General features: G+C 40.6%; 1 protein-coding gene across 4 annotated transcripts in view; it reads left to right on the plus strand.

Annotated features, from left to right (window-relative positions):
* Nucleotides 1-26,587, plus strand: part of LOC138743317 (protein FAM114A2-like) — a 137,891-nt gene that overhangs the window by 98,638 nt on the left and 12,666 nt on the right. For 3 of the 4 annotated variants that reach the window (XM_069898467.1, XM_069898466.1, XM_069898469.1), the window contains 6 exons: nucleotides 9,820-10,139; nucleotides 10,276-10,375; nucleotides 15,508-15,609; nucleotides 21,953-22,062; nucleotides 22,704-22,838; nucleotides 25,744-25,899. In XM_069898467.1, the coding sequence (XP_069754568.1) occupies nucleotides 9,820-10,139; nucleotides 10,276-10,375; nucleotides 15,508-15,609; nucleotides 21,953-22,062; nucleotides 22,704-22,838; nucleotides 25,744-25,899 (923 nt within the window). Of the gene's footprint in view, nucleotides 1-2; nucleotides 249-9,819; nucleotides 10,140-10,275; nucleotides 10,376-15,507; nucleotides 15,610-21,952; nucleotides 22,063-22,703; nucleotides 22,839-25,743; nucleotides 25,900-26,587 lie in introns of those variants that run through there. The other variant, XM_069898470.1, reaches the window with a different exon arrangement.

The following is a 26,587-nucleotide window of genomic DNA, read 5'->3' on the forward strand; positions in this document are numbered from 1 at the left end:
AGGTCTGACGTGCTGGATAAAGTGGGTGGAGGGAGAAAAGTTCTGCTCCACCTTGCCCTGTCCGGGGAGGTGGTGCGCAAATGCGTTTGAAGTGGGGCTGCTGTCCGAATGGAGCCTCCCATGGCCATCTTCCTGAGAAGTTCGGGGTGGGGAGGAGGAAGGGGCGGACCGGTTTCCTGAGCAGAATGTGAATCCTGAATCATAAACCCGCCAACAACAACAGCAAAAAGCAATACTGCGAGAATTCAGTGAGTGAGGTCCTTTCTGTACAAGTAAACTCGCTGACTAGTTGCGGTATTCTAGTTTTCCTTCTAGATTCCATGATCTGCAGCCTCTTTCCTTTGTCTTGATAAACCCTTTATGAGTGTAAACGTAATACGCATTTTAATTCCTTCTGTGAAGTTTATCTCGTTGGGAACTTGGCAAAAAGTGTGCATTTTGCTTGTATTTTATGCATGGATCAAGCATCTCTGTTCAAGCTTTTGTGTGGATCATGTGTTTAGTGGTAGTTCTGGCTTTTGTAATTATCTGGGTCTATCGCCAGATAAAGGAAAGGCTTGATTTTTTTTAACCTCAACAAGAGGTCATGAAAGCCACTTCAGTGTTTTAGGAAAGTTTAAACAATTTCTTGTACGCAAAAAGCTTAGAGGCAAGCCCAGTTCTCTATACTTGTACCAATGAAACAATTAAACACGAGTAATCACAAACTACTGCGAAGCCAAGTGTCCCAAACATTATGGTGCCCTGAAATGAGGGGACTTTGTATAAAAAAAGTGTTGTAACTACTCCATGGTCAAATCAAAATGTATATAAATAACCTTGAATAAAATCTGGAATGTGCACTTTTAATTCCATGTGAATTGTTTGATTACAAATTTAAAACTTGAGAGCACAGGGACAAATAAAGGAAAAATATGTTACAAACATTATAGAACCCTGAGATTTTTTTTTCCTGCATCCAGGCAGAATTTCTACGTCTTTTTAGTGCAAAAAGACTGCTCAAGAAAAAATGTGTAAACAAAAGAGAAAAATTTAACTGCAATACATAAAAAAAGTTTTTATTCAGTAATAAATGTATAAAATAAGAGTCCTTAAATTAGATTGAGTTTGTTGTTTAGGAGTCTAACAGTGGAAGGATAACAATTTCCTGAGCTTTCCTAATGGTAGCAGCAAGAACAGAGCATGGCCTGGGTGGTGTGGATCCTTGATGATTGCTGCTGCTGTTCTCTGACAGCAGCATACATGTCAATTTTCTTGAAGGTGATGAAAATCATACCAATGTCCAAGAAGAGGATAGTGAGCTACCTCAATGACTATTGCCCCATAGCATTCACATCTACTGTGATGAAATGCTTAGAGCAGTTGGTCATGGTCAGAATTAACTCATACCTAAGTAGAATGGACCCACTGCAATTTGCCTTCCACCACAATTGCTCCACAGCAGATGCAATCTCACTGGCTCTTCACTCTTCACTCAGCCCTGAATCACCTGGACAACAGCATACATACAGCAGACTTCTTTTCATTTCAGCTTTCAGCACCATCATCCCCTCAGTACTGGTTAGCAAGCTTCAAAACCTGGGCCTCTGATGCTCCCTTTCAAACAGTGCGAATCGACTGTCTCCTCTTCACTGACAATCACAGACAGCAATGCAGAAGAGTACAAAACTAAAATACATCAGCTAGTTAAGTGGTGACATAACAAAAACCTTGCGTTCAACATTAGCAAAACTAAGGAACTTATTGTGGACTTCAGGAAGGGAAAACAAGAACAAAAACTCGTCATCGTCAAGGGGTTAGCAGTGGAAAGGTGTAAAGAACTTCAAATTCCTGGACGTCAGCATCTCTGAAAATTTATCTTGGGGCCTCTATGTAAATACAATCACAAAGAAGGCTTGTTGGCTATACTTCATCAGGAATTGGAGGAGATTTTGTATGTCACTAAAGACTTGCAGATTTCTACAGGTGTATTGTGGAGAGCATTCTGGCTTGTATGGAAGTGTCAATGTAGACGAGAGGAAAAAATAGTTGTGAACTCTGCCAGTGCCATCATGGGCATTAGTCTTCTCTCCATTAAGAACATATAAGGTAGAGTCTCAAGAAAGCAGCCTTGAGGAGTCACATGATGGAGTAGTGGCCAGTGGGGAAAACCAGCCCTATCCAGGAAAATAGGAAAAAAGTTAGGAAAAAGCAAGGGATAACAAAAATAGAGTATAAGAAATAGAAGATAAAGATACAGAGAAGAGAGATAAGATGGCTTCCAAGAAGGAGAAAGTAAGAACAACTGGGAAAAAAAAATTAAAAAGTCTCTTGAGAAGAAAGAAGGCCTTACCTGCAGGAAGGAACAGGACGCTGTGGTGATGAGGAGCGCCTGACCCTCGAGGTCAGTATCTGCCCTACAGAGTCGCGACCCACCAGCTGGTGCACTACAAAAATGGCTCTTGGAGCCAAACAAAAGTGCGCAGTGTGCAATCAAAGGAGAAAGAGGACACCGGCAGGAGGGGGGCTCAGCAGAGAAGAGGGCTGCCACAGAGCGAGCAGCTGAGGGACGCCCGACGCCAGGGCTCTCAGATGGAGGATAAGGAAGACAGCAGAAGAGGGAGCGATGAGACAGCCGGGGGGGAAGACCGACAAGAAGATTAACGTCAGGAAGCACAACAGATGAGCAGCCCAGGAGGGGAGGACCAGCAACAAGAGGCCCGACAAAGAGATACAAGCAGCTCATCAGGAAAAACAGTAGAGACACAGAAACAGAAGAGAAGAAGACACAAACACAGATACAGACACAGAAGAAGAGGAGGAAGAAGACCAAGATCTTCACAGAGAAATAGAAGGTAAAACTGATGGACAGAATATAGATAAAGTTTTTTTTGAAGAACAAATGAGATTACTGAAAGAATGGTCATCATTGGAGTTTAATGCAATTAAAGGGAAAATGAAAAGAACAAGATAAAATGCAAAGGTTAGAACTGATAATGACAGAAATAGGGAAAAGAGTAGAGAATGTGGAAGAGCGGGAAATGGCTGTAGAAATGGAAGTGAATGACTTAACAGAAAAATTGGAAGAAAGTGACAGAAAAAAATTAGAGACACAAGAGTTGTTGTCTCAGAAAATTGATATGTTGGAAAATTATAGTAGGCGAAACAACATAAAAATAGTGGGCCTGAAGGAGGGTGAAGAAGGCACAGACATGAAGGAATTTATAAAAGGATGGATTCCGAAGGTCTTGGGAATGACAGAAATGCAGGACGAAATGGAAATAGAAAGGGCACACAGAGCATTAGCTCCAAAACCACAGACACATCAAAAACCAAGATCCATCTTAGTAAAATTTTCGAAATAAATGACAAGAGAAAATATACTGGAATGGGTAAGGAATAAAATTAGAGAAGATAATAAACCATTGGAATACAAGGGTCAAAAAAATTTTTTTTTATCCAGACATAAGTTTTGAACTCTTAAAAAGGAGGAAGGAATTTAATACAGCGAAATCAATTTTATGGAAAAAAAAGGTTACAAATTTATTTAAGACATCCAGCCATGCTTAAAATATTTATACGCGTGGAGCAAAACAGACTGTTCTCGGATCCAAAGAAAGCAGAAGAATTCGCAGAACGTTTGCAAGACAGGGGAAGAGATGGAGATGTAACAAGAATGAAGAATGGCGATAAAGTATATATATAAAGATGTATATGTAAAGAACTAAAGAGGGAAAAGAGAAGGGAAGGAAGGGAGTAAGGGGGGGGGAAGAGAGCTTTGTTATATATGTTTTTATTTTTTTTTAAAGTGTTTTCTGGAGAGGGCTGGGTGGAGGGGGAATAACCGTCACTGCAAAATCAGTTGACGCTGCGAACAAGATCACAATCCAAATGAAAAGGGGAATTGTGGTTGCCCGGCAAGGGGTTTGGGGCAACTCAGAATGTGGGGGAGCTTTTGGGGTTAAGGTATTAATGGAAGTGGGAACTGCGGGGATACTTTATGTCTTAAATGTATTGTTGTACATTGTGTAATATGAGAAAACTAAGATGAAAATGGGGAAAAGGGGGATGGAGGTGGCGAGGAGGTGGAAAAGTGTATGCAAGATCTAAGATGGCCATGTTGAACTATATGACTATAAACATTAATGGAATACATAACCAAATTAAAAGGAAGAGGCTATTAAATTTATTGAAGAAGGAAAAAAATAGATATAACATTTGTGCAGGAAACGTATCTAACTGAAGCGGAACATAACAAATTAAAGAGAGACAGGGTAGGACATGTAACGGCAGCATCCTATAATTCAAAAGCTAGAGGTGTAGCCATACTAGTTAACAAAAATGCACCATTCAAAATAGAGGAGGAAATAATAGATCCGGCAGGGAGGTATGCAATGACAAAGTGTCAGATATATTCAGAATTTTGGAATTTGCTCAATATATATGCACCTAATGAGGAGGATCAAAAGTTTATGCATGATTTTTTTTAAGATTGCAGACACACAAGGAAATATATCGATAGGAGGGGATTTAACCTTAATTTGACCCAATGTTGGATAAAACTGGACAAAACACAAGTAAAAAGAATAAAGTAGCCAAATATATGGCTAAATCAATGCAGGAAATGAAACTTATGGATATATGGAGGAGGCAACACCCAAGAGGGAAGGAATTTCCATATTATTTGAGTAAGCACAAAACTTACTCAAGCATTGATATGTTTTTGTTGTCAGCCCATATTCAAGGGAGAGTTAGGAAAATTGAGTATAAAGCTAGACTGCTATTAGATCATTCACCCCTATTAATAGCAATAGAACTGGAGGACATCCCACCAAGAACATATAGATGCAGGTTAAACTTCATGCTACTTAAAAGGCAGGAATTTAGGTACTTTATTGAACGCCAAATTAAAACATATTTTGAAATAAACACAGAATCAGTGAAAGACAAATTTATATTATTGGACGCAATGAAAGCCTTCATTAGAGGGCAGATAATAAGTTATGTGACTAAGATGAAAAAAGGATTACTATCGGGAAATAGAGCAGTTGGAAAGGGAGATAGTAAGTACAGAAAAGGAATTAGTAAAAAGGGATGATATAACGAAAAGGAGAGAATTGGTGGACAAAAAAATTAAATACGAAACATTACAAGCATAAAAGGTGGAGAAGAACATAATGAAAACAAAGCAAAAGTATTACGAACTGGGAGAAAAAACACACAAAATATTAGCCTGGCAACTTGAAACAGAACAAGCTAAAAGAACGATACTGGCATCAAGGAAAATGGACAAACAAATTACATATACTCCAAAAGAGATTAATGAAAATTTTAAGGAATTTTATGAACAGTTGTATCAAACTGAGAACAAGGGGAAAGATGATAAAAGAAGAATTTTTAGCTAAAATTGAACTGCCGAAATTGCAAGAAGAGGAACAAACTAATAAAACCATTTGAAATAGAGGAAGTACAGGATATATTAAAAATGCTGCCAAACAATAAAATACCAGGAGAGGATGGATTTCCAATAGAATTTTATAAGACATTTAAAGAGTTATTAATTTCTCCTCTCCTGGAAGTAATGAACCAGATAGAAGAAACACAAAACTTACCAGATTCATGAAAGACAGCAATAATTACAGTAATACCAAAGATGGGGAAGGATCCATTAACACCAGCATCATATAGACCAATATCTCTACTTAACTCAGACTATAAGATAATAGTGAAATTATTAGCAAATAGATTGGCTGATTGTGTACCAAAAATAGTAAAACAAGATCAAACTGGATTTATTAAGAAAAGACGAACAGCGGATAATATCTGGAAACTTATTAATCTAATCCACGCAGTTCAAGGAAATAAGAAACCAACAGTGGCTGTTGGTCTAGATAAAATAAAAGGGATAAAAATAATGGAGAAGGAGTATAAAATCAGCTTATTTGCAGATGACATTATACTATACCTAACAGAACCAGAGGTATCAGTAAAAGAATTACATAAATTGAAGTAATATGGAGAAATATCGGGGTACAAGATTCAACGCAAATAAAAGTGAAGTGATGCCAATGAGTAATGCAGATTATACAGAATTTAAAAAAGAATCACCATTTAAATGGCAAGAACAAGCAATCCGATACCTAGGGATCAGGTTAGATAATAACTTAAGTCACTTGTACAAACTAAATTTTCAGCCACTAATAAAGAAATTGCAGGAAGACTTAGAAAATTGGAAAGAATTACCGCTAATGTTGATAGGGAGAGTAAACTGCATTAAAATGAATGTGTTCCCAAGGATACAATACATTTCAAACATTGCCAATTCCCTTAACAGAGAAATTCTTTAATGAACTAAAGAGAATAATAAGGAAATTCTTGTGGAAAGGGAGAAGCCGAGGGTAGCGTTAGATAAATTAACAGAGAGGTATTACCAAGGTGGTTTACAGTTACCAAATTTTAGTAATTATTAGAGCCGCACAATTAAGGTATTTATCAGATTTTTACCAGACAAGGGAAAAACCAGACTGGTCTATGAAAGAACTAGATAAAATAAGGGAAGTATAACATATACTTTATGTGGGATGAAAAGCTGGTGCAATATAAAAGCTCACCAGTACTGCATCATTTACTTAATACATGGAAGATCCACTTAGAAAGGAAAAAAATGAATGATCAAATACCAAAATTACTATTGACGCAAAATCCGCTAATCCCTTTTACAATAGACAACCTTTCCTTTAGAGAATGGGAGAGAAAAGAAATCAAAAGAATTGAAAACTGTTTTTCGGGAAATAATTTATTAACATTTGAACAGTTGAAGTACAAATATGGAATAACTCATGGTACAATGTTAGCATATCATCAAATGAAAGCTTATTTAAAGGATAAATTGGGAAACAACTTGAGATTACCTGAAGGAAGCAGCTTTGAATACATGATTACAGACACAATGATAATCAAAAGATTTATAACCAACATGTACCTTAAGCTGCAAGATAAGAAAAATGAAATAAACTATAAACCTAAGCAGAAGTGGGAAAAGGATCTAAACATAAAGATAAAAAATGAAGTATGGGAAAAGTTATGTTCTGGATATATGAAGAATACAATAAACACAAGGTTATGCATGATACAGTATAATTGGTTACACAGGGTATATATTACTCAAAAATTTAAAAAATTGGAATTCAACATTATCAGATAGATGTTTTCGCTGTAAGAAGGAAATGGGAACAACATTACATGCAACTTGGGCATGTAAGAAAGTAAATACATTTTGGGAAGAATTAAATCAGATACTAAATAAAATTATAAAAAAATAACATACCAAAAAAAACAGAGATACTTCTTTTAAGTAACACAAGAAGTAGAGAATTAGGCCTCAAATTGGATAAAGTGCAAAAAAAATTCATTATGATAGCTTTAGCGATAGCAAAAAAATGTATAATGACATCTTGGAAAATGGAAGAGAGCATGAGTATACAGCAATGGTACATGGAAATGAATAAATGTATTCCATTGGAAAAAATAACATATAATTTAAAAAATAAAGTCACAATGTTTGAACAAATTTGGGAACCATACATGGAACATATCAGAGAGAGTCTGCCTAAGACCTCCATCCCCTAAAATGAGAATGAAAATGATGCCCATTTCAGTGTGTAATAAATAGATGACACATTTTTCTTGTTTATTTTCCTTTGTGTGACGATATTTTATGGTTTTATTGTATTGTATATGTTGAATATTTATTGGTTTTGGAGGGGGGTGGGTAGAGGGGAGGGAGGGAAAGGGGGGAAAAAAGGGTAGAAAAGACCACTGTGTAAATTTAATGAGAAATGTTTGTAAATATTTTGGTCGATATGGTTCACAGTGTGAAAAATAAAAAAATGATATTTATATAAAAAAAAAGAAAGCCTTGAGGACTCTCACAACCCAGGCCATGCCCTCTTCTCACTGCTACCATCAGGAAAGAGGAACTGGAGCCTGACGACAAACACTCAATGGTTCAAAAATGTTTTTCCCCTCAGCTATCAGATTTCTGAATGGACATTGAACCACAGACACTGCCTCACTTTTTCTCTTCCTTTGCTCTAATGTTTTTAATGTAATTTTAGCAATTTTGAATTGCTGCTGCAAATAAACAAAATTTGTTTGTCCAGGATAATAAATGCTGATTATGTGCTTTTCATGTGATGTACTTGGCTGTGTCCACTACTTTTTGCAGGGCTTTTCACTCATACCAGGCTGTGATGCTGTTGGTCAACACACTTTCCACTGTACACACTTAGAAGTTTGCCAGGGTTTTCGATGTCACACAAACTCCTGAGGAAGTTGACATGCTTTCTTCATAATGACTAGATTTTTATGGGTTCAGGAAACAATCTCTGAGATGGTAACTCCAAGGAATTTACATTTGCTTACCCTCTACACCTCTGATTTTCCCCCAATGATCACTGGATCATACACCTCTGGTTTTCCCCTCCTAAAGTCCTCCTTGGTTTTGGTGACACTGAGTGCGAGGTTGTTGTTAGTACAGTATTCAGCCAAGTTTTCAATCTCCCTCCCATATGCTGATTCATCACTCCTTTTTTTTGTACAGCCCATTTTGGTGGTTTTTCAGCAAATTTGTAGATGTTGTTGTACCAAGCCACACAGTTGTAGGTGTAAAGCGAGTGGAACAGAGGGCTAAGTGCATAGACCTGTGGTGTGCAAATACAGATGAAGATGTTCTTCCTAATCCTCACTCTTTGGGATTTGAAGGAGAGGAAATCCAGGATCCAATTACACAGTGGTGTATTGAGGCCTAGGTCTCGGAGATGGCTGATCAAGGATGATCCATATCAATGTTAGCTAAAACTTAGCTTTGGGTTAATCTTGCTTCCCAGTTCTTGGTCCATACCCTATTGGTTATGGCTCTTATTAAATATTGTGAAGGTTTCTGGTTCCACCTCTCTTTCAGGCTGTGAATTATAGATCCACATTACTTGGAGTGATTTTTTTTTTCTTTTCTCAAAGGCTACTTAAATTTATGTCCCCCAAATGACCTCATGGAATAAAATCCTTTCTGTTCACTTTACCTTGGGAGTTCACAATTTTATATATTGCAAATGCATTTCTTTAAAATTCTATAGAAAAGAATAGCCTGGTATGGGTCACAGAATCAAGATTCAATATATTGCTATGTAATAAAAGCAATATCATATTACATGAAATTGCTTTTGTCTGCTGTAAGGCAGACACCATTGACAGAAATTGTCCAAAGTGCCTCTTGCAATCAAAAAGAGAAGAAAAAGAGAGTTATAACTCTTTACAGCTATAACTCTTAACAACTGTGTGTTACCTTGGCAAAAAAAAATGTTTTGTTGAATGTTTCCTTAGTTGATTTGTGGATTGAGGTCAGTTTTATGAGGAAATGTTATCAAATAGCCTTGTGTTTGCTATAATTCAGAAGAATGAGGTGACTGAAGAGAAAAGCATAACAATTCTCAGGGAACTTGATAAGCTTGAGAGGGTGCTTTTTCTTGTGTATAATTCCAAATGAGGAGGCGCAGATATTTCAAATGGAAAGGTTGGCTAAAAGGGACTTAACTGAGTAAAATGTATTCGGTGTTTGCGAAACTTTCAAACTTCTTCATTCTGGATGGTCAGTCAGTGAGTGCATTACAAACTGAGACTTACAGATTTGGGGTCACTAAAGAAAGCAAGGGATATGTGGATAAGCCAATATAATATTGAATAAGACATTGAGGACTGATCTTACTGAATGGTGGAGCAGGATTGGATTATGTGGCCAATTCCTGTATATTAACAATAACTGATTTATTCATTTATTTTCAGTTATATTGAAAATGGAAGAAACTGGAATTTTTGAGGTACCCATGGACAAAAAGTCTTTAGTTTCAGAGGGCAATTTTAGTGTTGCAGCAAATGAGGGGGAAAGCAATAAAAAAGATCTAATATTGCAACAATCCAAGTCTGAAAGTGGGAAGATCATTACAGAAAATGCTCAAAATGAGTACCATGAGTCTGGTGAAAAGAAACTTCAAATTAGCGAAAGTATAGGAAATAATTCAGTCAGCATGACAAGAAAAAGACCAGAATCAAAGGGATCCACTCCTAGGACAACGGAACAGCAACCCGTGGGGCTTGATGATAAGGTAAGCCATATTTGGTCTTGATTATATGTTTCTTTATTGTCTGAATTGTATTGCAGAAACTGGCATTATTGTCTAATTGATGACTGTCAATGTGAGAAATGTGGCTGCCATGTAACGACAATGACCTGTTTTACAGCCAAAAGTCCCATCTGGTCAAGAGGCAGGAACTTGGAGCTATTGGGGAAAATGGGGGAAGTCATTGCTTACAACAGCAACTGCTACTGTTACTTCTGTTGGTGAGTACATGGCTGTTCTTTAAAAATATAATGCATACAAAGTATGGTAAATGTTGATTTTTCTTGGAGTTTTTTTTTTACTTTAAAACCAGTGTATGAGACTGAAACTTTTCCAAAGCCATGGAATGTGGCATCAGCTGCTGGAACATTAGCATTGTCTATGCTGGATTGACTGTTGTCCAAATGCAGAGCCAAATTTCTTTGCATCTCTTGTGCTACTTGCTGCTGACCAACAAGATGTTGGGTGAAGGCAGCTGCCATTCAACTCTATGAAGAGATTGGAGGGGTGGAGGGTGAGAATGAGGGAAAGTTGGAGGAAGGGACTGGGAGGGGAGGGTTGGGGAAAGCAGAAACAGATTAATGGGAAGGTAAGAGCAGTGGGATAAGAAGAGAGTAGTGAGGTTGAGGATAGTTATTTGGCAGTTGAGAAGGACAGATGAAGGGGTGGATGGAGTGAAGTGGAAGTAAACTTTTAATATCTGTCCCCATCCTGAAATATTTTTTCCCCATTCTCCGACGCATACCATTTCTCAACAGTGGCTGATATTTATTCCTCCATTATCAATAAACTATTGTTTCTCAATTTTATCTTTAAAGTATGGATGGAGAAACAGTGATGATGCCTAATCTTTTATCTCAGCACTTCTTTGCTGAAGTACATAAACACTTTGTAGTTTGATTCCCTTGGATATTTAAAATGTATCTCTGCCTTGTTGCTTTGCAACATGGTCTCTATGGCCCTCTTGGGTCCAGAATTTTCTTATCTTTATCTGGAATTTGAGATTGAATCCTGGTTGTAAATGTCTCAACCAGGGACACATCATCTTTTCTTCCACCCTGTTTCAAGGCCAGCATGTATCCGTTGCAGGCTGTTTTCCATTAAAGGCAATAGGTTGCCATGAGTATTTTATTACTGTACCTAAACGCAATCTTCTTGAGAAACTTAGTGGATCAGAAGCATCAGTGGGAGAAAACAATGGCCTATGTTTCAAGCCAAAACCCTTTCCTATAAAGAGGACAAGATGGAAGGAGTTGGATGGGAGCCCCTGTGGTATTTCTAAACCAGGTGGAGGTGATTCGTGATGGATAGAGATAGTCAATTGACATATGCCAGACAGAGAAAGAGAGAAGCAAGAAAAAAAGGGGTGAGGTGGAAGAAGAAGGGTTGTACTGGGTGGAGTAGGTGATTAGAAGACAAAGGCTTCTAGAAGCTGAAATCTGAATGGAAGAAAATATTGGCATAAAGAGAGACCCAATGGAATCAAGGGTGGGAGGTGGGGTGGTGGTTAGTTTGTGGGGGGGAAGAGAGGAGCAGGAGGAAGAGCAGAAGAATCAAATGGGGAAATGGGAGTAGATAGGGATGAAACCAGCTTTTTTTTGGGGGTGTGGGAATGAGGTTGGGTAGGGGTGAGTGAGAAAGAGAACAAAAAAATTGGGAGAAAGAAGAAGAGAGGGGAGACGAGAGGGAAATTAGAAACTCTATGGCCACAACATTGGGCTGTGGACTGCCCAGGTGGAATATGAGGTGTTGTTTCTCTGGTTTGCGTTGTGCCTCACTTTAGCAGTGGAGAAGGCCCAGGACAAGCAGGTTGGTGTGGGAATGGGAGGGGAAATTAAAATAGCATTCAACTGGGACCTCGGGATGCCCATTGCTGTCAGAGTTAATCCCATATATGCAGTCTCCTTTGTGTCTCTGTTTTATAATTGTAATCTTTTGGTGTAATTGACAAGCACCTAACAAGCAAAGCAGAGCCAATTTCTGAACAGATTCCATTTTAGAGTCTCACATACCATGCATCACTTGGGAAAATCATTAATGTGGTTATCTCTGCCCTCTCTTGTGCATCTGATTATCTGTAGCAGGCATCTCAAAGCACAAAAAATACCATCAATGCTGGCTCCATAAAACCTTCAGAATTTCCCTTGGATATTGAAACCCTAGTTAGTCTCAGACAGCACTGTTGGTCTGACCACACTATTCATGTCCCCTGCACTAGATTCCTGAAGCAGACACTTTTCTGAATTCTGCCAGGGGAAGAGATTATAAGGCTGATCCATAAAAAGATTCAAGGATGTGCACAAAGTCTCTATAAAAATGTAACCATGCCACTGACTCTTGAGAATATCTAGCCCATAATTACTAAAGAGTGAAGAAGGATCATTGGGGATGATATGAACAATCTCAAGGCATTCATTAAGAACATGCAGAAGACTTGCATAATTAGGGGAAAAGGTGACCGATTTCCAAATGGCAAATTCTCTCATCCCCATCAGCAACCACCTGCAGTTCCCACATTGGGATGATAAGCCACCTTGGAACAGGAGAGGATGCAAGTCATCTTCATTTCCAAAGGAATGCCTCGGAGGAAGTTGTATTCCACTTTCATTCTTATTTTCTATTGGTCTCTATAGGATTTTTGACTGATTAACCCTAAATTAGCACTAAAATAAGTTGAGACCTGCTGGAACCAGTTTAGGGTCGTTTTAACAAAAAAAAGTTTATAGATGTAGTCAAAGCAGTTTGATCTTATTGGTGTAAAACAGATTCAGAAAATCAATCACTTGGAGAAAGCAGAGGTTTGACAATGACATTTAACAATTTTTAGTCACATTGTAATCAACTTGCATCTCTGACCATGCGAAAATGAAAAGCTGGTTAAAATAGCAAGAAATAATGAACTGATTATATATAGCATGATATTTATGAAATAGCTTTGTTTTTCCATGTTGATAGTTAGGTTAAAACTGCAAATTAATGCAATCAACCAAGCTGTGGGTGGGGATTAAAAAACAACTATGTGACAATATTCTGGTAGAAAATAGAACATTGCCAGACTAGCTCAGTTAATCATAGAATGACTGGAAGCATTTACACAATGGGTTTATTTTTGATAATTCTTTGGCTATGTATCGTTTCAGGAATTATTCGTTTTTTGGGGGGGGAGGAGAGGGAGAAGATCCAAATTTAAAGACATCTTTATTTAATAGGTTTTTTTTTTGCCCTTTGATGTTCTAAGTTGTAGTTGGGGCAGTTGCAGGAGAAAAATGGGTTGCTGTGAGATGTTCATTGGTCATCTCAGATTTTACTGTAGAACTTGCTCACATTTAAGACCATTAAATTTATCCAGCAAAACAGAGTTGAGCACTCGCCTCTTGAATTTGGTTTCCAGTAGGAAGGCAATACAAATTTAAAAAAGGTTGCACTGTCTGCTGATTTTTGCAACAAGTTATCTGTCAAAGGTTAGGTGAGTCAAAAATTATTGTGTACTTTAGGAAGGGGAGGCCGAGGGACCACGCACCTGTTTTTGTTGACAGGATAGTGGTGGAAAGCGTTAGTACCTGCAAGTTTGTGGGAACTCATGTTGGAGGGATTCTCCTTTAACCCACATTTCAGAGCAATGTGGCATGTTGGTAAATACTCTTTCAAATTTCTACAGATGGGCTGTGGAAAGTATAGGAATATTAATTAGTTGCATCACAGCCTGGTTTGGAAACTCAAGTGCCCAGGAAGGCAGAAGCCCTCAGAAAGTGGCAAACCGAACCAAGTCTATCATGTACACCAGCCTCTCTTCTATTGAAGAGATGCAGTCTCAAAAAGGAAGCCAGCATCATAAAGGACTCCTAGCATCCTGATCACAGACTTTTCTCAATCCTCCCTTCATGTAGAAGCCTGAAATCCAGCACCTTCAAGTTCAAGAACAGATTTTAGCCAACTGACTTAAGCCTTTTGAACTTCTGTGTAGCAGCCTATCATAGCCATAAACTACTCCGGGACCATCAAGTCAGTCTGCACTTTTGAAACTTTTTTTCTTGCACTAACTGCAAAAGTGAATATTTATTTATTTAATATTTTTAATATTATCTCTTTTTGTGTCATGATGGGTAGTAATTTAATTTTTATTGTAGTTGGTGTACTTTGTATTCTTGTTTGGTAGCAGCAAGAAAAAATTTTGGTGCTTATGTACATTGTCTCTTTGGCTTGGCTTCGCGGACGAAGATTTATGGAGGGGGCAAAAAGTCCACGTCAGCTGCAGGCTCGTTTGTGGCTGACCAGTCCGATGCGGGACAGGCAGACACGATTGCAGCGGTTGCAAGGGAAAATTGGTTGGTTGGGGTTGGGTGTTGGGTTTTTCCTCCTTTGCCTTTTGTCAGTGAGGTGGGCTCTGCGGTCTTCTTCAAAGGAGGCTGCTGCCCGCCAAACTGTGAGGCGCCAAGATGCACGGTTTGAGGCGTTATCAGCCCACTGGCGGTGGTCAATGTGGCAGGCACCAAGAGATTTCTTTAGGCAGTCCTTGTACCTTTTCTTTGGTGCACCTCTGTCACGGTGGCCAGTGGAGAGCTCGCCATATAATACGATCTTGGGAAGGCGATGGTCCTCCATTCTGGAGACGTGACCCATCCAGCGCAGCTGGATCTTCAGCAGCGTGGACTCGATGCTGTCGACCTCTGCCATCTCGAGTACCTCGACGTTAGGGGTGTGAGCGCTCCAATGGATGTTGAGGATGGAGCGGAGACAACGCTGGTGGAAGCGTTCTAGGAGCCGTAGGTGGTGCCGGTAGAGGACCCATGATTCGGAGCCGAACAGGAGTGTGGGTATGACAACGGCTCTGTATACGCTTATCTTTGTGAGGTTTTTCAGTTGGTTGTTTTTCCAGACTCTTTTGTGTAGTCTTCCAAAGGCGCTATTTGCCTTGGCGAGTCTGTTGTCTATCTCATTGTCGATCCTTGCATCTGATGAAATGGTGCAGCCGAGATAGGTAAACTGGTTGACCGTTTTGAGTTTTGTGTGCCCGATGGAGATGTGGGGGGGCTGGTAGTCATGGTGGGGAGCTGGCTGATGGAGGACCTCAGTTTTCTTCAGGCTGACTTCAGCGCTTGACGTCCTGCTTGACGTCCTGCTTGACGTCCTGCTTGACGTCCAGCTCTTCAGCGCTTGACGTCCTGCTTTGCGGAAACTGCCAAAATGTTTGGCCTGGAAGTCAGCCTATGTACATTGTACTTGTATGACAAACTCGCATTGACTTTGAATTAGTAATGTTTAAGGCAATCTTTTCTCTCCTTCGTATGTTAACCCTAACTTGTCTGTTTTGCAAATATTATCCTTTTAAAATCTTTCTGTTTTACTGCAAAAGGTCATGGAATTTCCCATGTTATTGAAAAAGCTGAGTCCTCTCTTGGGATTCCCAGCCCTACAGAAGCTTCTGCAGAAGCAGGAATGTCTGATGGGGACAAAGGTAATTGCTTGACAATGGATTTATTTCTTATATCCATAAATTATTTTATTGTGATATGGTGAAGGATAAAGATACTAATGACAGTCTGCTTTTTTTATGCTGAATAATCTGTTCTATCTCTATACACGAGAAACTTTTATGACTTCCCTTTTGAGATGCAATGCTGTTTCTTAATGTGGGATTCTATCAGCTGTGAGTGTGTTGACTAAGTAACTTGTGGGATGTAGACGGGAAGCAGAGTTAGGTATAGAAGAGGCAGATAGAACTCAAGTGTGAAGTAATGCACTTTGGAAGGTCAAACTTAAAGGTGAAGTAAAACACAAAATTCTGTAGACACTGTGGTTGAAGTAAAAAAAACCACACAATACTGGAGAAGTTCAGCAGGTCAAACAGTGTCCTTTATGAAGCAAAGGTAGATACATAACTGATCTTTCAGGCTTGAGCCCTTCATCAATGTATGAGAAAATGCCAGCATGTTCTAATAACAGAGTTGGGGGGGAGGTGGTGCAAAGGCAACAGATGATAGGTGGAGGAAGGGCACAGCAGCAATGAGGGGGAGGAGGGATGACTAAATGGGTAGAGGAATTGGAAAGACATGAAAAAGGGGAGGGAAAATGAAAAGGCGAGCAGATTTAGTGGAAAGCAGTAAAGAATGTTAATGCCATCTGGCTGGAGAGTGCCCAGATGGAAAATAAGGTGTTGTTCCTCCAATCTGGGTGTTGTCAGGGTGGGATAGTACACAAGGCCATGGACAGACGTGAGCTTGGAAGTGTGACTCAGAATTGAAATGGTTGGCCACTGGAAGGTTGCTGTGGTGCCAAACAGAGCAGAGGTACTAAGCGAAGCAATCTCACAGTCTGCGATCAGTCTCTCCGATGTAGAGAATGCCACAAAGGGTGCACCAGATGCAGTAAGTAAGTCCTCTGGATATACAAAAGGCCTTTTTGGGGCCTTGGTGAGGGAGGAGGTGTGGGTGCAAGTGTTGCACCTCCTTCAGGCACAGGGAAGGTGTCGGATGTGTGATGGGTGGTGAGGGATGTGTGCATGAGGAAATTGAGGAGGGATGGTCCCTGTAGAAGGCTGAGAGGGGAGGAGAAAGAAAAATGTCTGGTGGTAGGATCCTGTAGTAAGTACTGGAAATTCCAACAGATAATGTGTTGGATGTGGAGGCCGGTGGGGTGGTAGTTAAGGATGAGGAGGATTCTATGTTTGTTGCTTCTGGGGGCATAGGGGCCAGAGCAGATGAGCAGGAAATGGAGGACATGCGGGTGAGGGCTGAGTTGATGGTGGTGGAGGGGAAGCCATGTTTGTGGAAGAAGGCAAATATTTTGGAAGATCTGGATTGGAAGACCTCCTCTTGAGAGCAGATGTGGTGGAGATGGAGAAATTGAGTGAAGGAGATGGAATCCTTGCAGGGCCAGGGTGTGAGGAAGTGTAATCTAGATGGTATTTGGAGTTGGAGGGTTTGTCACTGGGCAGCTTGTCTCCTGAGATAGAGACCGGGAGATCCAGGAAGGGGAGAGTGTTGTTGGAGATGGATCAGGTGAGTTTGAGAGCAGGGTGGAAGTTGTCCGTGAAGTGGATGAAGTTGACAAGCTCATCGTGGGTATATGAGGCAGCCCCAATATACTGGATGAAAAGTTGAGGGATTGCCTGTGTAGGCTTGCAGCATGGAAACCAGCTCCACAAAGCCTACAAACAGGCAGTGGGATGAGTTAAAAGAGAAGTTGTTTAGAATGACAACAAGTTCTGCTAGGCGGAGGAGGGTGGTGGCAGAAGGTGATTGGTCAGGTCTTTGGTCCAGGAAGAAGTAAAGTGCTTTCAGACCTTCTGTGCGGGGGATAGAGGTATAAAAGGATTGGTTAGCCATCATGAAAATGAGGTGGTCTGGTTTGGGGAATCTGAAATCATTGAGGAGATGGAGTGCATGTGAGGAGTTGTGGATGTAGGTGGGGAGGGATGGAACCAGGGGAGAAAAGATAGTCAAGGTAGGATTAAACTAGTTCACTGGGGCAGGAGCAGGCAGAAGCAATGGGTCTACCTGGATGTTTGGGTTTGTGCATCTTGGGCAGGCAGTGCAGGGGTGGGAGATTAATGGCCATGGAGGGGAGGTGACCAGAGGTGATGAGGTTGGAGATGGTGTTGGAGACAGTGGCTTAATGTGTGGTGGTGGGGTCCTTTGGGAGGGAATGATAGGAGAAGATGTCTGAGATCTGTTGACTGGGAGAGGTCAGTGTGCCACTCTTGTCTGTGGGTTTGATGGTGAGGTTGGGATTGTTACAGAAAGAGCAGAGGGCAGAACATTCTGAGAAGAGGTTGGAATACAAGAGGGGGAGTGGTAAAGTTGAGATGGTTGATGTCTCGGCAGCAGTTGGAAATAAATGTCCAGAGTGGGCAGGGCCAGGAGGAGGTGGCCAAGTAGAGGAAGAAAGCTTGAAGCAGGATAAAGGGGGTGGGGGGGGGGAGGGGTGGCGGAGAGCCACAGCCAAGGAAATGAGCCCAGAGGTGATGGAAGAAGAATTTGGTTTTGCAGCATGTGCGGAACTCATTGAGGTGTGGGCGGAAGGGGACGAAGGTGAGGCCTCCGCTGAGAACCAAACGCTCCATCTCGGAGAGGGGAAGGTCAGAGGGGATAGTAAAAACCAAGCAGGGGTTAGAAGTGTTGATTGGCATAGTGGAGGGTGTTGAGGGAGGAGGAGGGTTGGGGAGGTCTGAGGGTGGTGATGGAAGATGAGGGAGTTTGGAGTGGGGAGGAGAGGGTTGTTGGGGGGTGGGGGGAGAGATGAGGGTAGTGGAGTAGCCAGAGAGTGGGGGGAGAGAGATGAGGTCTGAGGGTTGTGGGTGGGAGGGAGAGAGAGGGGGAGATGAGGGTGTAGGGAGAGGTGTAGGAGGATAGAGAAGGAGTAGTGAGGGGGATTAGTAAGTGGGATCCAGCAGCGAGGTCAGGACTTCAGCAGCAGAGTGTGTTGGGAGCCACATGGTGTGAGTCATTTGGAGCTCTAGTGAGTAGGCAGCTGGGGTCTGGGTTGGAGTGGGTGGCCATGGTGTTAGGTATAGCATTGTGTCGGCAGCCAGGGTCAGGGTAGGAGTGGGCGGCCTTGGCATTAGGTGTACTGTTGTATTAGCAGCCAGGGCCCAGGTGGGTGTGGGCGGTATGGCGTTGGGAGCTCTGTTGGGTCCGCAGCTGAAGTCAGTGTTCCCGTCAGTGGCTGTGGTGTTGGGAGCTCTGTCTGGTGGGTGGCCGGGGGCCTGGGCTTCAGTCAGCAGTTGTGGTGTTTGGAGCTCCGGTGAGTCAGCTGCTGAAGCCGGGGTCAGTGGCCGTGGTCAGTGGCCATGGTGTTGGGAGCTTCGGAGGATAGGCTAAGATGGAGATGGGTAGTGTGAACATGGTGTGTGGTTAATGGCAGGATTCTTAACAGTGTGGAGGAATAAAGTGATCTTGAGGTCTAAGTCCATAGGTCCTTCAAAATTATTGCATATGTTGATCGAGTGGTTAAGAAGGTTTATGGTATGTTGGCCTTCATTAGTCAGAGGACTGAGTTCAAACAAGAACAGTGAGGTAATGTTGCATCTCTATAAAAATGGTTACACTTTGATTACTGTGTTCAGTTCTGGTTGCCTCATTACAGAAAGAATGTTAATGCTTTAGTGAGGGTGCAAAGGAGATTTACCAGGATGATCCCTGGATTGGAGAACATGCCCTATTGAAGCAAGATTGTTTGAGCTTGGGGTGGTGGAGTTGGGGTTCTCTTGGGAGTGGCAAAGAATGAGAGGTGAATATAGTAGTTATTGTGTATATGATTATGAGGAATGGATAGGGTGGACAACCAGCACATTTTTCTTGGGGCAAAAATAGCAAAGACCAGAGGACATCTGTTTAAGGTGAGTGGAGGAAAGTTTAGAGGAGTCATCAGAGGTAATTTTTTTTAAACACAGGAGGTTGGTACAATGAAGATATTTAAAAGACTTTGTATGTAACAAAAGTACAGTAAAACCCCTGTTATCTGGCACCTATGGAGATTGGTAGATGCCAGATAAGGTGAATTTTCCAATCGCTTGAGATTACGCATTTGCATGATTAATGAACTGACTGCTTGGGGCGCTACTTTTAAACTTACATATTTTTTCATCTATATTTTCTGATTTATAAAGCTTAAAATGAGAAATAATATTGTGGGGTGGAATGCCTTTACAGCACCAGTGAATGGGACCAGAGTTTGAGTCTTATGCTGTCTGTAAGGAATTTGTACTAACAGCAGCAGATTCAAACGTGCTGGACCATGGGAGTTGCTGGACCACAGAGTGCCAGATAAGAGAGGTACAACCTGTACTCCAAGGATATCATTATTTGTAATGCTGCAATAGCTGCTATTGCCCAGTTACCAATAATGCAGGAAATTAATAAGACACATATGGATTAAGCTGCCAAAGAAATAGTGCTTGAAATACCAGCTGATAATTAAAGCTGGGGAGAACTTGAATGCAAGATCCATACACTTAGCTACAGTGATCAGAAAGAAAGCCACATATCCCATAATTTGAAACTGAAGAGAGATAATAGATATCTACAGATACTCCCCGACTTGAAACCTATGCGACTCGAGTCTATCCGCACATACGACTGAAATTTTAAAAAATAGATTAAGAAAAAATATAGAATTTACACAGATAATGTTGCATTTGACAAACTGTCAGAGGGAACAGTTGGAAATAAATGCCCAGGGTGGGCAGGGCCAGGAGACGACATGTCAGAGCCAAATTGTATATATTTGTTAGTCGGTGCCCAAGATCTATAGGCATGAGTCTTTGGTTGGCACATGCATGGTGGGTTTATGTATTGGAGCTTGGTTGGCACATGCACAAGGGTCAAGGGCACAATTCAATTCAATATCATTAGGGTGCTTAACTCTCGCGCATGCACTAACCGAAATCCAATATGCGAACTCGTGCATGCAACAACCAAAGACTCGCGCGCATGTACATGCATCAAGATGGACCCCGGTACGCCATCTAACAAGGTAAGCATGGATCAAAATGTGGAAAGATTTGCCAAGGTTGATCGACTAATTCGGGAAGCTTTAAGTTGTTATTCTCTTAATCCACGATGAAAAAAAGATTTGATTTTAAAAAGTTTGCTATAAGACTTCGATAATCCAACTGTGGGCAAAATTCCAACTTTTGCCGGAGATAGGACCGATCCTGCAGTCCCAATTATGGTCACAAGTCAGGGAGTACCTGTATTACAAATTTAACAAAATTTTGAAGATGCCCTTTTGAAAAGTCATTTATTTGTCTACACAAATACTAAACTGACAGTGAATGTGATTCATTATTTCTTTCCTGTTGAAACAATACAACTGCAATTGAAGACATGTTGGTTGTGAAGTTTTCTGAGCTGAATTCAGTGTCTCTAAGACTCAGCAGTCAAAAGGAGCTTTGCAGGCAGTTTGCTGACCACATAATGTATTTTTTTGGTTATTGTTATAGACTGTCCCATTTAATTGTCAAAGCAAATGCTCCATTGCCTGATACACTGCCAAACTGAGGCAATCCACAAATTGGAGGAGCAACATCTAATATTTTGTCTGGGTTCTCTCCAACCAGATGGCATTAACATGAACTTCTCTGGTTTCCATTATGCTCCTCCCCTGTCTCCCTTTCTTCCCCATCCCTCCATCTTGTTTCTTCCAGCTCTCCACCCCCTTCCCTCTCCATTCAGAGGGCTATCCCCTCCCCCTATCGCTTCTCAGGTTTTTTATCTTCTGCCCTCCCACCCACGTCCACCTCTTTCCTGTGAGCATGTGTTCAGCCCCTCCTCCCAGCATTTTATTTAGACACCAACCTGTTTTTGGTCAAACCTCAAAGAGCTCAGGCCCAAAATGTTGGTTCTGTGTCTTTGCTAAATAAAGAATGCTGCCTGACTTAGTGAATTTCTCTAGCATTTTTGTGTAAACTACAATCACAGCATCTGCAGTCTTTCTTGATTTGCTCCACATCTCGATTTAAGTAGGCCAGTTCTTTCAAGGATCTTGTTTATTTGTTTATCCCAGGAATCCAAGGATTTTCCAAGAAATTAAGGTAGATTTTATTCTGTTTGCTTCTTGCCTAGAATTCATAGCTTGGATTTCTCACTACAATCATGAGAATACTATACTGAGAACCAATATCCAATAGCTGCTCCAGTTAGACTTTCACCTTGAACCATTAAAGAAAAGAGTACCATGTAAATGCAAGCAATTAAGGGTTTGTGGTCTTTGTATCAGTGTCAATCCATGATATGTGCTGAATTTATTTTGAGTAAATAATTTTAAGTGCTGTGGACCTGTTTATTTTTTGAGAACAGCAGGATTAGAGAGCTATGAAAAAGGCCCGAAGACTGAAAGTGAATCGTCCTCTCCAACCAGTGGGGCATTTGTGATGTTTTCTACCATTTCTAATGCAGTACAGAACACAGTGAGTATGGGTATAATGCAGAGATTCATTATAATGGATAATTTCCTAATACCATAATTTACTCAGGCAATTTTACTTATTGCAGATTACCAACTATTTGATCCTCTTTTCATCTGAACACTCTGATGCTAATAAACTAGTTTCTTTAAATTGATATATGTATTTGTTTTTTTTCCCCACTGCAATATCATAGTTTAAATTACACAGTCATGAAAAATGCATGGATTGTTGTCACTGAAAAAAAATGGAAACATTTATTTGATTAATTTATATGGATGGCAATATAATTCACTCAGTGCTTTTAAATAAATATTGCAAAATTATAAAGTGCACAGGGTACTCTTTGCTCTTACTGCGTGGTTCCAAACAATGCCTATAATGCAATTTTTTTTTAAATGTATAGTTTTAAGAATCTTGAGCAGTTTTTCAGTAATTCTATCAGGAACCCTGTGTTAATTCACATTTAACTTTTTTCTTTAAATTTGAACAAAGTAGGCACTTTGTTTCTTATTCTGTTGGGGTGGGAACAGAAAGCTTTAAACCCCTAATTACATTGACACAATATTCATTAGAAGTGTTTTATTATTTGTTTACATAATTATCTAATACAATATTGTATAAATATAAACTTTATTTTTCAGGGGAAAACGGTACTAAGTGGAGGTTTGGATGCACTTGAATTCATTGGTAAAAAGACCATGGATGTTATTGCAGAAGGAGATCCTGGATTCAAGAAAACACGAGATCTAATGTATAGAACAACCACATTGTCCCAGGTACACCCTCAACTTTAGCAATGACTAAACTAAAATAATTAATGGTTTTTTTTTGTATTAACGTGGAAGAACATGTCATAGGACATCTGCTGTGAGTGAGAAAACAGATTCAATGGGTCTCAAAAGCAAGGACTCTGAACACAGTCTTGTAGTAAATGATTTTATTTACAAAAGACAAGCATGGAAAATGGTAACAGGAATAATACAGAAATGCGCACAGTTTATAGCGAGCGTGGGGAAAGTGGTAGCGGGAATAAAACAGATACGCGCACAATTTATTGACAAGAGTGGGAAAGTCTCACGGGGAATAATTTATAATGAGCATGGGAAAATAGCACTGGGGATAAAATACACACACAAAACGAACAGGGTACATACAACAATCAAGGAAAAAAAACAATACGTTACCTGCCACCCTTCGACTCATGTAGGCATGGCTCTATGCTACTAGGGACATGAACTAAAACGCACCTGACCCTATAACAGTGCACATGTTATCAACAATTTCTCCAGCGCCATTCCACGGTTCTCAGTCTGGAGTGAAGCAGGGTGATCCCTTGACGATGGCAAAGAGTAAGAACCGGGCTCACATGGCACTGTTTATAGTGCTGGGGGGGGTCTAGCCCAGGTAATTTACAGGGAACCAATGGCTCAGTGCTAGCAAGGTTAATTTGATTACGAAGGCCAATGGGCGAAGGCCAACCTTGATTGGCAGGTAACAGCCATGACCCTTCATAATACAGCAATCAAAATTAGACATAGATGATCAGGGATATGATTGATACAGAAAAGACATTTGAATTAACTTTATGGTCTCATTTAAACTTAATTACAGACCTTTTTACTGGAGTATAACTGTTTCTCAGAAAATGTGTATCGGATTTCAGAGTCAATTGTTATAGGAACTGACTTGCCTGAAGGCTCCTCAGAAGGTTTTTTTTTCGTATTGCTCCGTATGAATGAGTTATTTTATTCTTGGCAGCATGTGTAACTAGGGTCTCTGAGATATGGCGCTTGATGAAATGAAAGATTTCACTTTTTTGGGAGAGTTTTTATGCAATTTCATAAATTTGTAAGCATCTATTATACTTTTCAAGCAGTGGTCTGAAATTATGATCCATCTTTTGAGTTGTAATTGGAAGCTAAGATGGAGAAGGTAACACAGAAATGCTGGAGGACCTCCGCAGGTCTCAGTGTCCATGGGAGGTAACGATAAATAACTGGCTCTTGGAGTCTGGCACCTCCCCCACTCCAAAGTATAAGCAGACAGGCACCTGAAATGAAACAAAAAAGCTGTGGGGGAAAAAGGAAGGAAAGGGCAGAGAAGGGGAGAGCACAGGCCAACAGACAAAAGGTGATAATTGGATATGACAGGTGAGAATTTGATTAGGAAAGGGTGTGGAGGAAAGTAAACCGAGGGAAAGGTTAAGAGGGGGAGACAGCTAGAGGAAAGGAGAAACGGGGATTGTAGAAAGGGAGAGTTGTGAGAGGGGGGATAGTGGAAACCAGAGAAGTAGATATTAATGTCATCTGGTTGGAGGGTGGCCAGACAGAACATGAGGTTTTGTTCCTCCAATATGCAGGTGTTCTCAGTCTGGCAATGCATGAGATATGGACAGACATGTCGACATGGGAATGGGTTGTTACTGGGAGATTCCTCGCTATTGCAGTGAACAGAAAGAAGGTGCTGAAATAAGTGATTTTCCCCAGTCTGTGTCCAGTCTTTCTGATGTAGAGGTAGACCACAACGGGAGCACCGAATGCAGATTCACAAGTGAAATCTTGCACCCACACCTCCTCCCTCACCACCATTCAGGGCCCCAATCTGTCCTTCCAAGTGAAGCAATGCACTTGTGAATCTGCAGGAGTCATCTACTGCATCCGGTGCACCTGATGTGGCCTCCTCTGCGTCGGAGAGACTTGGGGCAGGCTGGGAGATGGCTTTGTTCAGAACCTTTGCTTTGTCTGGTTCAACAGCTGAAATCTCCCAGTGGCCACCATTTGAATTCCCTGCCCCATTCCCATTCTGACATATCTTTCAATGGCTTTGTTCATTGCCTGACTGAGGCCACCTGCAAATTGGAGGAACAGCACCCCATATTCCAACTGGGAAACCTCCAACTAGATGGCATTAACATACTTCTCTGGTTTCTGTTGGCTCCCCCGCCTTCCCATCTCTACCTTACCTATCCCTATTTTTCTGTCTCCTTCTTACCCTTTCCCTCTGTCTCCTTTCCTCAATTTCTGTATTCACAGAGCCACCCCCTCCCCTGATCAATTTTTGCCTTTCCTCTCCTGTCCTCCTATCCATGTCCAATTATCATTGCCTTTTTTCTATTGGCCTGTGCTTCCTTCCTCCCCCCCACCCCTTTACTTTCCCACCCTTTTTATTCAGGTGCCTGTCTGTTTCTTGCTCATATCTTGAAGGGCTCAGGCCTAAAATGCCATTGATATATCTTCTATGGATGCTGTAAGAGCAGCTGAGTTCCTCCAGCATTTCTGTGGGGGTTTTATTTCTACAGTCACAGTGTTGACTCTGTATATAGAATTTGATGGTGCACAGGGGGTATTTTAGTTGTGATAATTTTTTTTTTGATCTTGATGGTATGAGAATGTTCAGTATGGGATTGAAAAATGTCCTTGGAAAAAATTGATGAGGAAGTGATACTGAAAAAAGCAATGAGATGGTGTTTGTAACTGGATTTGCAGTCTCTTTAGCAGTTTTTATGTTGTATAATAGAACCTTCAGCTACAACACTTATTATGGAAGTAGTTGCTTTTCAGATAACCACTTAAAGAAGAATCAACAAAGTGGACAACCAGTTCCATAGTCTAGTTTATATTTATTGCACTTGCTATATTATAGATGCCCTGAAGAGTACTTTGCTTTAATTTCTCTATGTAGGTTCTACGGGAAGCAAAAGAAAGAGAACAACAACAAACTGATAAACTTTGTGTAGATGCGGAAAAGAAGGCTAATTATGGAATTTTGTTTGACGAGTTTCAAGGTCTGTCCCATCTGGAAGCTTTGGAGATTTTGTACAATGAAAGTGAAGTAAAGGTAAATGAGGAAAAAGAAAATGACAATATTTTTTCATGTTTTTTTAAACTTTGAACCCAAATCCACAATTTAGAAGAGTACAGCACAACTCTGATTCTCCAAAATCAGATTCTCAGAAATCCTCATTTACCAGGAAAAAAGAAAATTACATTTCGGATAAATGAGGATATCCGAAACAAATCAAAAATCCTCATTCATCCAAATTTTTTTTTGGAGCTGAACTGATCTCACAGGTTGGAAAAAAAATTCACTCAGCATGAAATTAGATTGACAATTGTCCTCATTTCAGGTAGCTCCCTCCCCTCTCTCTCTTTCCATTTTTTCTTTACCTTCCCCTGTTGACTTTTCGTTCCAACTCTCCCTCTCAAACTGCATACCAGTGTCTCCCAGCTACAAGTGTTCAGAAGAATCCTTTGTCATCAAAGAGAGCTGCGGGGACATTGGGCTCGGAGGGGAGGTGTTGGTGTTTGGCAATGTCCAGCATTTTTTGGTGAGAATTAAACATTTTAATGCTTAAAAAGCCTTCCCTTGTTACTTGTTGTTGTTTAAACACTGTTACAAGTGATTTGCTTTTGCTATTGGGCTTTTTTTTTCTTAAATGACCAGTTATCTGACCATTTTGGATCATCAGAGTTGTACTGTACTTCAGTAGATGATGCAGAAATGTCACCTTAGTATTGTCTGTTAT

Source organism: Narcine bancroftii, chromosome 9 (assembly GCF_036971445.1).
Source record: "Narcine bancroftii isolate sNarBan1 chromosome 9, sNarBan1.hap1, whole genome shotgun sequence".
Classification (NCBI taxonomy): Eukaryota; Metazoa; Chordata; class Chondrichthyes; order Torpediniformes; family Narcinidae; genus Narcine; species Narcine bancroftii.